At 41.7% G+C, this 13,165-nt stretch overlaps 1 protein-coding gene across 1 annotated transcript in view; it reads right to left on the bottom strand.

Annotated features, from left to right (window-relative positions):
- The window catches only part of LOC121453303 (leucine--tRNA ligase, cytoplasmic), a 50,915-nt gene extending 38,806 nt beyond the window's left edge, over positions 1–12,109 (bottom strand). Inside the window, exons 1-5 of the mRNA XM_041659966.1 lie at positions 11,952–12,109; positions 8,894–9,018; positions 4,559–4,646; positions 3,942–4,022; positions 1,314–1,451 (exon numbers count right to left, since the gene is read on the bottom strand). Of these exons, the coding sequence (XP_041515900.1) occupies positions 1,314–1,451; positions 3,942–4,022; positions 4,559–4,646; positions 8,894–9,018; positions 11,952–11,957 (438 nt within the window). The 5' untranslated portion in view covers positions 11,958–12,109. The remainder of the gene's footprint in view (positions 1–1,313; positions 1,452–3,941; positions 4,023–4,558; positions 4,647–8,893; positions 9,019–11,951) is intronic.
- Between the last annotated feature and the right edge of the window lie 1,056 nt (positions 12,110–13,165).

Below are 13,165 nucleotides of genomic sequence, written 5' to 3'. Positions count from 1 at the left end.
CTCAGAGCTGTCCTCTGACCTCCATAAGCTTGCCCCTGCCTCTCCCCTCAATACACACACAATTTCTAATGCAAATACGGGAGGCTAGCGAGATAGCTCAGCAATCAGGAGTGCACACTGCTGTTACAGAAGACAGATTCGGTTCCCAGCAACCACATCAAGCTGCTCTCAACTGCCTGTAATTCCAGTTCCAGGGGACCCAACACCTTCTAGACTCTCTAAGTATCTACACATAACAAAGACACACACACACAAAATTAAAAATTAAATCTTTTAAAAAATGAAGTCCTCTTTTTAAAACACTTCAGATGAACTCTACAGTTTAGCACACAGCACTGAACTAACGTTAGCTGTTTAGGTAGGATGATTGTATCACAGTTACAGAGAGTAAAGAAGAATAACGTTAGGGGAGGTGGACAAAGGTTATGCTGGAATGCTGCACTATCTTGAAACTCCTTTAAATCTAAAATACATCAAATTAAAGTGAAAAGGCAACAATAAAGCCAGACAATATTTTGATTTAATGTATTGATTCTATTTTTATGTAAATGGGTGTTTTGCTTGCATGCATGTCTGTGTACCATGTAGGTACCCAAATAGGCCAGAAGAGGGCAGCAGATACCCTGGGATTGGAGTGACAGATAGTAATAAACCATCATGCAGGTGCTGGGAATGGACATGGGTTAACAGTGCTGTTAACTGCTGACCTGATGGATTTTTCATCTTTGTGGATGTATGTAAGATGTATGTTGGGGATGGAGAGATGGCTCAGTGGTTAAGAGCATTGCCTGCTCTTCCAAAGGTCCTGAGTTCAATTCCCAGCAACCACATGGTGGCTCACAACCATCTGTAATGAGGTCTGGTGCCCTTTTCTGGCCTGCAGGCATACACACAGAATATTGTATACATAATAAATAAATAAATAAATAAATAAAGTAAGATGTATGTTTATGGGTGCATGCTCATCAGTATCTATGGTGTACATGTGGAGGTCAGGACAACCTGTCAGTTTATTTGAGGCAGGATCTCTGCTGTTCAATACTGTGAGTCCAGACTAGCTTACAAGCTACTGGGGATTCTTCTGTCTCTACCGCCCTTCTCACCAATGGAGTGCTGGGATTTGGAGATGTTGTGCTTACCTAGAAAGCTCATTACCCACTGAATCATTTAAACAGTCTTGATTTGACAGTTTCTTAAAAATTACCAAGTACGCTTCATGTGCCAGGCACCTGCCAGTGCTGGGTATATATACAATTAAACCAGAGAGGTGGGAACGTCAGGCAAGACAACCGAAACGTAAACAACCACCAGACCTTTTTCCCTTTGGCTTTATCCTTCACTGTTATATCTGCAGGTTTAACGCTACTTTCTTCCTCTTCCTCTTCTTCTTCTGGAAAATCAGGAGGGCAGCCATACAGCTCTATTTCTCTTTTCAGCTTGTCAGCACACGCCTACAGAACAAGAACACAAAGAGCCAAGTTCAGAACTCAAGGAAATAAACTGTTTCCAAGGTCAACAAAAATCAACTTTCTGAAATTGCATGTAACATCTACACACAAATATTATAGAAAACCCAGATGATGTAAATCACATGCCTCAAAATCCTATAACAGAGTTTGTATTTTATTCAATATGTATAGTGCTTAATGTAGCATCCTGACACACCAAACAGCGGAAATGAAAAGATACATAAAACAGAGGATGTCATTTTGGATAACAATACTAATGGTTTCTCATTTTGAAGATTATCTTTGTAGTGGAAGGTAAATTCTTACCCTCTGTTAGTAATCAGCACTCCTGAGAGGTAGACAACAGACACTGACATGAAGTGATTTATCCAAGGTTATAAGCTAGCAAGTTACAGAACTGGGCTCTCCACCACAGTTCTTCCAAGCTATCCCGTAAGTTCACTCCCCAAAACAGAGAAAACATCAAAGAAGAGTTTCAGCTGATAAGTAAGTACAACTAGAAAGGTACTACTGGCACATACAGATGTTCTGGAGACTGAGGCAGGGGGATTACGAGCTCAAGATCATCCTGGGCAATTTAACAAGACTATATCAAAATAAAAATTAAATGAAAAGAAATACAGATATAATTCAGGTTAAGAGAGACCGTCTACCTGGTAAAGCAAAGCCCTACCTAAAAGTCCAGTACTGAAAGGGGAGAGTCACCAGTATTGGGTTTGAAGACGTGACCCAGTGTTAGAGCACTTGGGCTACCAAGTGTAAGACCCTCAGTTCAATTCCAATGCCACATACACATATAAAAATGTCATCATTTGGGGATGGAGAGATGGCTCAGTGGTTAAGAGCACTGTCTGCTCTTCCAGAGGTCCTGAGTTCATTTCCCAGCAACCACATGGTGGCTCCAAACCATCTGTAAAGAGATCTGGAGCCCTCCTCTGGCGTGTGGAGGCAGAAAGTTGTATAAACAAATCTTTTTAAAAAAAAAAAAAGTCATCATTTGCAACCACAAATGTGGTAATTAAAATAAGCCAATATCACCAAAAGATGCTAAAACCACTAGGCTACTGAATAATAGGCCATTCAGAGGTTCTCAACATAGTCCCCACAGACTACTTTCTAATTACTAAAGACCCCTTAGAATGAGCAACTCTGTCATGTATTAACTTAATGTTACTAAAATGGGACAAGCTGCCATCGTCTGCTATTGATGTGACACAATAGGAAGTTTATGCCTAATCAATATACTAAGTATTCTTCTCAAAGTACCTAAATTCAAGCATTAATGAACATCATGTCAGACAACTAAAAGGTCTAAAGCAAACTACATGTGAAGCACAGCCCACAGAAGAAAATGTAAAACTGCAACCAGGAGAAATGTGGCGATATCTTGTTTGTACAAATGAAGCTTGCCTGAAGATCAAAGGATGGAGCTAGTCATTAGTTAACCATAGAGGTCTGGAGGTTTGTACAGACACACAGGAAGTGATATGGCAGGGCAGAGAGAGGAGGAGATAAGGTGGGAGGAAACAGGAACTCAGCCTCTTTCTGGCTGGGAAGTTGAGTAGGTAAGGTGGCTGTGGTTTGGCTCCTTCATCTCTCTCGTCTATGAGCATTTTCCCTTTACCTGACTCTGGGCTTTTATTATTAAGACCTATTAGAACTCATGCTACATTCTGGGGCTCTGAACTCAAGTCACCAAGTTTACTTAGTATGATGGTACGTATAAAAATGGCCCCCATATGCCCATAGGGAGTAGCACTATTAGGAGGTGTGATCTTGTTGGAGTAGGTATGGCCTTGTAGGCAGTGTCTCACTGCAGAGGCAGGCTTTGAGGTCTTATCAACTCAAGTCTGGCCAGTGTGGCACACAGTTTCCTTCTGCTGCCTGTGGATCCAAACGTAGAACTCTCAGGCTACCTCTCCAGCACCATGTCGGCCTCATGCCGCCATGCTTCCTGCCACGATGATAAAGGACTAAATCTCTGAACTATAAGCCAGCCCCAATTAAATGTTTTCCTTTATAGGAGTTATGATGGTTATGGTATCTCTTCACAGCAATAGAATCCTAAGACACTTGGCAAGTGCTTTACCCTAAGCTATCTCCCTAGTCCTTTAAAGAATTTTTAAATAACAAATTTAGCTCATTTCATAAAATACTTTAATGTAAATGGCATGAGTGAAAAATCCAATTCCAAAATCATAAATCAGGTATTCTTCTTTACTCTAAGCTCAAGAGTAGAAACCAGGGGCTGGAAAGATGGCTCAGAGGTTAAGAGCACTGATGGCTCTTCCTGAGCTCAACTCCTAACAACCACACGATGGCTCACAACCATCTATAATGGAATCTGGTGCCCTCTTCTGATGTGCAGACATACATACAGATAGAGCAATCATACCTAAAAAATACATGAATAAATTTTTTAAAAGTTAAGGAAAAGGAAAGAGTAGAAGCTAATCCTCTAAGCAGTCTTACCTTAATAGGCATGCCAGTACAGTGTAGCCCAAAGGGAAATAGACAATTTTTTCCTTTTAATCTCTGGTATCCTACTGCAAACTGCAAGAAGAAAATCAAATTTAAATTATAAATATAAATGGCAGATGTACACAAAATGCTAACTTTGGGGTGGGGGAGACAGGGTTTCTCTTTGTAGCTTTGGAGTCTGTCATGGAACTTGTTCTATAGACCAGGCTGGCCTCAAATTCAGAGATCCTCCTGCCTCTGCCTCCCGAGTGCTGGGATCAAAGGCTTGCGCCACCACCACCTGGCAAAATGCTAACTTTTGGCAGCACTAACTTCCCTCTTCCCAGCATTAGAACAGACATTTTGTCACTGCAACATTCTACTTCACTATCTTTTTTGTTGTTTTTAACCAACATAGAAATTTTGAACATACACATGTCCAGAACCCTGAACAAATACGCACATGACATGGAAACAAAAACATAAAATTTAAGGTATAAAAATTATTCTTTAAAAGTATTTGAATTCCCTTAAGAGGAAATGAATTTTATACGTGCAATTTTTTTTCAAACTGGTATTTAATATAGACCCTCCCTATTCCAAGTTAGTAATAAACACAGGAGCTTTACCTCACACTTGGATAAGGAAAACGTGTGTCCCAAATGAAGGCGTCCGTTCATGTATGGATATGGGAAAGTGACAAAGTATTTCCCCTTGCTGCAAAGTAATCATATGAAAAAGAAAGTACAAAAAAAGAAAATGTTAAATTTCTTTCACAACAAACGATGGGACGGAAAGGCTGCTGGGTCATGCAAGTACTCTGTAGCAAGTCTAGTTTTTGGAGGAGCTGGACAGATGTTGCTGTCCTCTTGCTGCTCAAACAAGAGAACCCACATGATAGATCACAATCTTCTGTAACTGTTCCAGGGGATGGAATGCCCTCTTCTGAACTCTGCAGGCACTGCTGGTATACTTACATGCTCATACACATGAACACATATATACATACACATTAACACAAAAATAAAATCTCTTTTAAAAACAAAATAAAGAGCCTGGCGGTGGTGGTATGTGCCTTTAATCCCAGCACTCGGGAGGCAGAGGCAGGTGGATCTTTGTGAGTTCGAGGCCAGCCTGGTCTACAAGAGCTAGTTCCAGGACAGACTCCAAAGCTACAGAAAGGGTTCTCTCAAAAAACAAAAAACAAAAATTTAAAAATAAAAAAATAAATAAAGTTTAGCTACTTAAAAGATAGCAAGTTTGGGCTGGACAGGGTGGCACATGCCTTTAACATGTAGTAACTTTAACATGTAGTACCCTTTAACATGTGGTAAACAAGAGCCAAAAGCAGGTGGATCTCTGTGAACTTGAGCTGTGCGTGGTTCATACAGAAAGCTCTAGGTCTAGGTCTAAAGCCTAAGGTAAGACTGTCTGAAAAAAAAAAAAAGATACTAATTTTATAAACTTGAAATTAAAAGCTCTCCAAAACTTAAGATAAATTTGATTTTGAAAACATCATACATTCATATATGATATTATGCAATAATCTCCTTGATCTAGGGATGTAGCTTGATGGTAGAGCACTTACACAGCATATATGAAGCCTGAGTTAGACCACAACAACACAGAAAAGAGATAAGTATCTCTGTCACAAATATGAGAGGTTTAACTCAGACTGAAATATGTAAGTAACAATGATATCATTTAAAAATTAACATTTTTAACAATCTGTACTGCTCTAACATTTATTTGAAAAAGTGAGATTCCAGCCAGGTGGTGGCACACACCTTTACTCCTAGCACTTGGGAGGCAGAGGCAAGTGGATTTCTGTGAGTTTGAGACCAGTGTGGTCTACAGGGTAATTTCCAGGACAGCCTCAGCTATTAAACAAAGAAACCCTGTCTCGAAAAACCAAAAGAAAAAAAGGGGGGGGGGGGGAGTGAGATTCCTTTTTCATTAAAGATACACACAAAGCAGCTTCAAGTTCCTTGAGAGAGGTGTCCTAAATATCACAGCACGTGCAGTGGAGACGTCCTAACATCACAGCACGTGCTGTGGATCATCTTATTGAAAGCTGTTTCTACTCTCAGACTATCTTTCTTTTTCACAATAAGTATTTGTAACCTACGTATTATATCACACAGCATAAATGGTGCATTTGTAAGTGTTAATTTTTCAGCCAGGATGGAAGGCAGAGGTAGGGGGATCTCTGTGAGTTCAAGGTCAGTTTGATCCAGACCAGCACGGGCTACATAGTGATATCCTGTCTCAATAAAATAAAATGTCCACTTTATTATGCCGTGTATTTACAAATAACTGAGCACTTACAAATGTACCCTCCAAGTTATAATTCAGTGAAGCCAACCATATGTGCTCTCCCCACAATGGAAAACCAATAACCTACAGTTAGCTTTTGCCATTCTCTTCCTTTTCCATAGTTTACAAGTATGGATATGTTCTTCAACAATATATCACTTAGTGTGGCTCACTCACGAATTTTATTAAAGCACAGTATGTTTCATAAAGACTTTTGAAATTTAATCTTCACAATTTTCATAAATTTCTTCAACAAAACACCATATCTCAACAGGTCATTCTTTTACTGACCCATTATAGTGGTTCATTTCTTTCTTTTTTTTTTCTTAAAGAATTATTTATTATGTATACAACATTCTGCCCGCACGCCAGAGGAGGGCGCCAGACCTCAGTACAGATGGTAATGAGCCACCATGTGGTTCCTGGGAATTGAACTCAGGACCTCTGGAAGAGCAGGCAATGCTCTTAACCACTGAGCCATCTCTCCAGCCCCAGTGGTTCATTTCTTATTAAACTGATTTAATGTGGACTAAATTCTAAAACCAAGCAACAGAATAACAAACTGTAGTTTAAGGTATAACAATACTGTATGCTAGCAATTTCTCTTTCACTTTAAATATAGCACACTACATGCATTCCATTGGAGTTTACCTAAGTAGTAAGTAAAGATGATAGATCTTTTTTTTTTTTAATTAGTAAGTCCTAGAAACATCTACAGTTACACCTTAAGTTCATCAGCTCTTAAAAACCAAGCTAGTAGGGGTTAAGAGCACTGGTTGCTCTTCCAGAGGTCCTTTGTCCAAGTCCCAGCAACCAGATGGTGGCTCACAACCATTTATGAAATCTGGTGCCCTCTTCTAGCCTGCAGGCAAGCATGCAGGCAGAACACTACATACATAATAAATCTTTCAAAACAAAACAAAAAAGCTAGTCTTGCCTGGTTAATACTTGGAAGGACAAAGCCAGGAGTGCCTTTAATCCCAGCACTTGGGAGGTCGAGGCAGGGTGAGTTAGAAGTCAACCTGGTCTGCATAGTAAGTTCCAGGACAGCCAGAGCTACATAGAAATATCCTTAAAAAATACTTGGAAGGACAGAAGTATGAAAGAGTCACACCCTGTGAACTCTTATCAACTTTGAGAACTTTACTTAGCCTCTCTGTATCTGCTTCACCATCTGCTACATGTAGTTTAATTTAATTTTTTTTTTTTTTTAGCGGGTTGAGAACAGCTTAGTTAGTTGAGTGCTTGCCCAGAATACACAAAGTGCTGGGTCTGATCCCCAACACCACATAGATCAAGCACGGTGACACATGCCTGTAATCCTAGCACTTAGGAGGAGGCAGAGGATCAAGTCAGGTCATTCTCTGCTACATAGCCAAGTTGGAGACCAGACTGGGATAGTGTGAGACCTTGTCTCAAAACACAAAAAGAAGCGTTCACCTTAAAAAGCTATTAAGGACTGGAGCAAGGGACTGGAGGTGTTCAGTAGTTAAGAGCATCTGCTGCTCTTCTATAGCCCACAGTTTAGCGCACAGCACCCACACAGCAGTTCACAAGCGTCGGTAATTCCAGTCAAAGGGATCTGACACTCTCTTCTGAGCTCTGAGCTCTGTATGCACCGTGTGTCCACATGGGGCACAGACATACATGCAGGCAAAACATCCATAAACATTAAAAAGTAATATCAAGTAAACATAATAAAAATCCTTAGGATTCAATGAGACCATGGTATGTTTCCTAGCACACAGTTAGTTCACAGTTAGCTACTACCACACACATTCTCTGCCTCCCAAGTGCTGGGATTAAAGGTGTGCACCACCATGCCCTACTTGGACAATGTCAATATATATATATATATATATATATATATATATATGGGTATGCACATTAATTTAACATATTGTAACATTCTTTTCTTTTTTTTTTTTGTTTTTGTTTTTTAAGACTGTGTAGTCCTGGCTGTCCTATAATTCACTCTGTAGATCAAGTTGGCCTCAAACTCAGGGATTCACCTGCCTCTGCCTCTTGAGTGCTGGGTGCTGGGATCAAAGACACGGACACCATGCCCAGCAACTGTGGCATTCTTCTGGAGGACAATTACTTTGCTTTTGTTTTCCCTCCAATAATCACTGTCTACAATTTGCCTCAAATTATCATCTTAGTTTCAAAGCAATATAGTACTTATAAAATAAAATCAACAAATAGAGTGACCCCTCAAAATTTTATTCTATATTGGAGGTAATATCAGTAAGAATCTCTAGGAAAAGGCTTTCTTTTTATCAGCCAATAAATACAAAACTTCAAAACATTTTCCTTTGTCAAAATGTGAAAAATAATAACTTAAAAAATCTGTAAGGGCTGGTGAGATAGCTCAGCAGACACAGGCTCAAGGTCAATCTTCAGAACCAACATGGTAGCAATCAAGTGATTCCTGAAAGTTGTCCTCTGAATATCACGTATGTACCACACTTGCAAACACACAAAAATAAATGTGGTTTTTTTTATCTTAATGTGAACAAAATCTAAGAATTCCATAGAAAGAGTTCGACTTGAGTACACGGGGGAACTCAGCTCCTCCAGCCCACTATACACACTGTCTCACTTCCCTCTCCCTGGGCAGATGGGTGTGGGGATCGTCACCGACTCACCTGGTCTGCTTCTGCTTCTCCAAATGAGATGCATTGACTTCAAACACTTTCTCAGCTTCCCATTTCTGCTGGACTTCTTTCTCGATCTTCTTCAAGAAGTCTACTTTGGCTGTTCCTTTTCTTTCCTATTAAATACAAAAAGAGACAGAATGGCTTGCTTTAAAAGAAATAAGAGCCGGGAAAGCAAGTGCATGCCATAATCCCAGCACCTGGGAGGTGGAAATAAGAGGATCAAAATTCAAGTGCACCCTCAGGCAAACTGCAAGTTTGAGACCAGCCTGGGCTACCTGAGACCCTGTGTGAAAAACCAAGAGGGGAAAAAAAGAAGTCAGGCTCACAAAAAAAAAACTGAGCTGTTCACTGACAGATCAAATTCTTCAAGCCTACCTTAAAATGTAAATGAACAATATTAAAAATTAGTTACTGAACCCAGTAGGAACGGTGCATTCAGGAGGCAGGGCAGACGGATCTCTGTGAGTTTGAGGCCAACCTGGTCAACAAGAGCGAGTTCCAGGACAGGCTCCAAAGCTACAGAGAAACCCTGTCTCGAAAAAAACAAAAAACAAAAAAACTGAATTCTGAGGCCCTGATATCTGTGCCAGGTTTTGCTCTCAGGGGCTCTCTGGTGCACTGTAGGATGTTTAAAGCATCCGTGGTTTCTTCTCAGTAGGTACTGATAGTACACACCTGGTTGTGACAATCAGGTCTCCAAGCCAGGCCTGGTGGCACAGAACTGTAAACCTAGCTACCTGGAAGGCAGAAAGGACAACAAGTGCCAGCCCTGTGTGGGATGTAGAACAGGTTCAAGGGCAACGGAGCAACTTAGCAAGATTCCATCACAAATTTAAAAAAGTAAGTATCAAGAAAGGGAGAGCTGGAAAATTGACTCACAGGTTAAGAGCACGGGATACTCTTCCAGAGGACCTGAGTTCAGTTCCCACCACCACACAGCCAGCTCACAACTGTCTGTAACTCCAGTTCCAGGGAGTTCCAGATCCAGCACCTCCTTTGGCCTCCACAGGCGGCAGACAAGCACAATATACAGATACACATACAGGCAAATACATATCTTCACAGTATTCTGCAGTTCATTTATTTTGCTTTGTGGTTTGTGTTTTCTGTTGTGGTTTTGTTTGAAAACAGGGTATCGCTATATAGCCCTGCCTAGCCTAGAACTCACTATGTAGGCCAGCCTGCTCTCAAACTCAGAGATCTGCCTGCCTCAGAGTGTTGGGATTAAGGAGGTGTAGCACCATAGCCTGCTATTCTGCAGTTATTAGGACACTTTTGTAAACATCATCTCAATTTTACAACCCTGAGAAGCAGGATAAACTGTGACTCCCATTTTCGAGACAGCAAATCTGAACTTGACAGCAAGCCAGCAAATGGTGAAAACCGACAATACCACCCATCATCTTACTCCAATTTCTGTTTTCCCTTGCTCTGTTGCCCATATCCTGGCTCCACCAGTTCCTAAATAGAGAACCAGGACCCTAAATAAGTTCTATCCTGGCTTTCAGTCTGACAGTGCTCCTGATGCTCCCATCTATTTTTGGCACAGGTCTTTTGTAAACCACAAGGTATTCCATGAATACAAACTATATTACTTGCGGATATTTAACCTTGCAGGGTAAGAAACACACACACCACCAGAATAAAACAGAGAAATTAGTCCCTGCCTCTTTTCTTGAGGTTTTTCCTACCTGGCTCTCTCCCTAACACGATTTCTCCCACAGTGATGGGTATGAACAGCCATGGAGGTGGTCACTCCAAAAGATTTTACTACTAACTAGAAACAGTCCTTTCAAGGTGGGTACGCAACACAATGGCAGTTTATTTGCCTACCATGTGCAAGGCGCTGGGTTCAATCTCCAATAGCACTTCCACAAAAAGGAGGAGAAGGAGGAGGAGGAGGAGGAGGAGGAGGAGGAGGAGGAGGAGGAGGAGGAAGAGGAGGAAAGAAAAGCCATGATCTGAAGAGCACAGATGAGTTACTTTTATGCCAGATACAATATTGCACCGCTGAAACCCAACCCCCTTTAAGGTAAGAGGCAGAAAGACTCAGAGATAAAGCTATACAGTGAGTTTCAGGGGTCCTGGGCTACATAAGACTAAGACCAAAAAGAAAAAAAAAATTCTAGCGCCAAAAATTCTTCAACCCTATAGTAACCTTCTCCTGATAATGGGGTCCCTTTTCCGCCAACTCTTAGCTTGCCAGTCACCCAGTCCCATCTTCTCACTGCCTCTCTGTACCCATCTGTGCTTCTGGTTCTGGCTACTCTGCCATCATTGTATTACCTGGAAATACCCTGCCCAGTCACCTCTGCTCCTCCACCTGGGTAGGTGAACGTGGCAGGAGGAAAACCCGACTGTCCTCTAAACACGTTGTGACTACCAAGCTCAAGAGGCCTCAAGGAATACCTCTAATTCCTGAAAGTCATCGCTCCCTCCGGCTTAACTATTCAATTTCGCCCCCAGTACTGGAGAATGAATTAAGGGCCTTGGTCATGCTAGGTTAGAGTTCTACGACTGAACTACTTCCCAGCCCTTTTCACTTTTTATTTTGAGACAGTCTCGCTAAGTTATTCGGGTTGACTTTGAACTTTTTCCACGCCTACGCAAGTCTTTAATTTTCGGTCCTCCTGTCTCGGTCTCCAAAGTAGCTGAGACTACTAGACCTGTGCCACCGGGTCCAGCTGCTTAATTGTAAAATAAAATATATTTAAAAGTCAGTGCTTCAGAGACACTAAACACATTCTCAGTGAGGTGCCCGATTGTTGGAAACGTTTACATAGTCTTCTCTACCTCTATTTTTACTTAAAACACGACGAAATTCCGTGTTTGTAATTTAAGTAGTCCGCGTAAAGTGAAGACGCTGGCTCAACTAGAGAGAAAAGCAAATGATTCTCCAGGAAATCGTGCCTCCAGCGAAGGAAAGGAGTCTTTCCGAAAAGGGTGTTTCCCTTCCCGGCGACAGGAACATGTGGGGAGCCCCGAATACCCTAACAGCTGGGTTTCAGGGCCCAAATCTGAGGATGCTCTTCCCGCCCAAACTCACCGCCATGGTGTCGCCCAATTGACTCAAGATCCAGCACAGCGGTCCCAGTGATATCCTCAGAGAAGTAGCTCCAACTTTTCCCTCCCACTCGGGGAATCCTAGCTTCCCAGGACACCAAAGCACACACTTCACACTAGCTGAGGCAATCGCACAGCTCGCAGAGTACAGCCGGGCGCATCTCGAGGACAGCAGGGAGTTGTAGTTCCCAGACCATGAGTACTGAGGTACAACCGGCGTCTCTGAACTACAATTCCCAAAAGACAACGGGATACCGGAAATCAATCGTAGCCCACTCCCAGGTGACACCGGCAGTGATGTCACCCTCGTGTTGAACTACAAGATCCGTGATGCAGTTCAGGATGATGGACTGCCGCAAGTGAGCTCTAAAGGAGGTGGAGTTAGGAACGTGAACCCTCTCACCCCGTGGAGCCGTCTGTCTGTCAGGATGCCAGAACGCGGAACTGATTGCTATTCAGTGACTAAGGTGCTAATTATGGCTTGCCACCACGCACAGGTATTTATTAGCACCAGTAGCATTCAACAGCTCAGCTTGTAGATGTTTAATAGCACCAAATAATCTGCACCTTTAGGGAAGAGATCAGAAACGCACCTGTTCTCTGAAGCTTGGCTCAGGCCACGCCCAAGCCACATTTCAAGTACTCATCATCTATGACTGCCATATTGGTTGGTGCAAATATGCTGAAAAATTTCCATCAGCACAAAACTATTCTGTCGAACAGACCTGATAATAAATGGCTTTTACTCTTAGAGTTCAGATTTGTTCATATGTTAATCCATTAATCTAGTAAACACTAAGCGTCTACAAAGCACTTTAAGAGGAGCGAATAACTGAGACGTGCTACCAACAGTTCTGAAGAATTTTTTTCTTAAGTAGTCGTAGACAAACTTTAATGATGGTGTAATACATGCCTGGCGTATGATACAAGTGTAATAAAAAACATGGTTGGATGAAAGAAAGAAGGAGCCTTAGGCTACGAAGAAGAAAGCTCTGGCTTTCTCAGTAAGGGCTGCACACACAAAAGCATTCACTCCATCACTTTCTGCACCTTCTTCTTTTAACTAGCAACAATTTATAAATCATTTTTTTGTTTGCTTGTTTTTTGTTTTTCGAAGACAGGGTTTCACAGTGTAGCCCTGGTTGTCCTGGAACTTGCTTTGTAGACAAAGCTGGTCTCAAACTCACAGAGATCTGC

The sequence above is a fragment of the Microtus oregoni genome, unplaced genomic scaffold (assembly GCF_018167655.1).
Source record: "Microtus oregoni isolate MIOR12 unplaced genomic scaffold, Mior012 000011F_ref0000422, whole genome shotgun sequence".
Taxonomy (NCBI): Eukaryota; Metazoa; Chordata; class Mammalia; order Rodentia; family Cricetidae; genus Microtus; species Microtus oregoni.
This window is presented reverse-complemented; position numbering and strand designations above follow the sequence as displayed.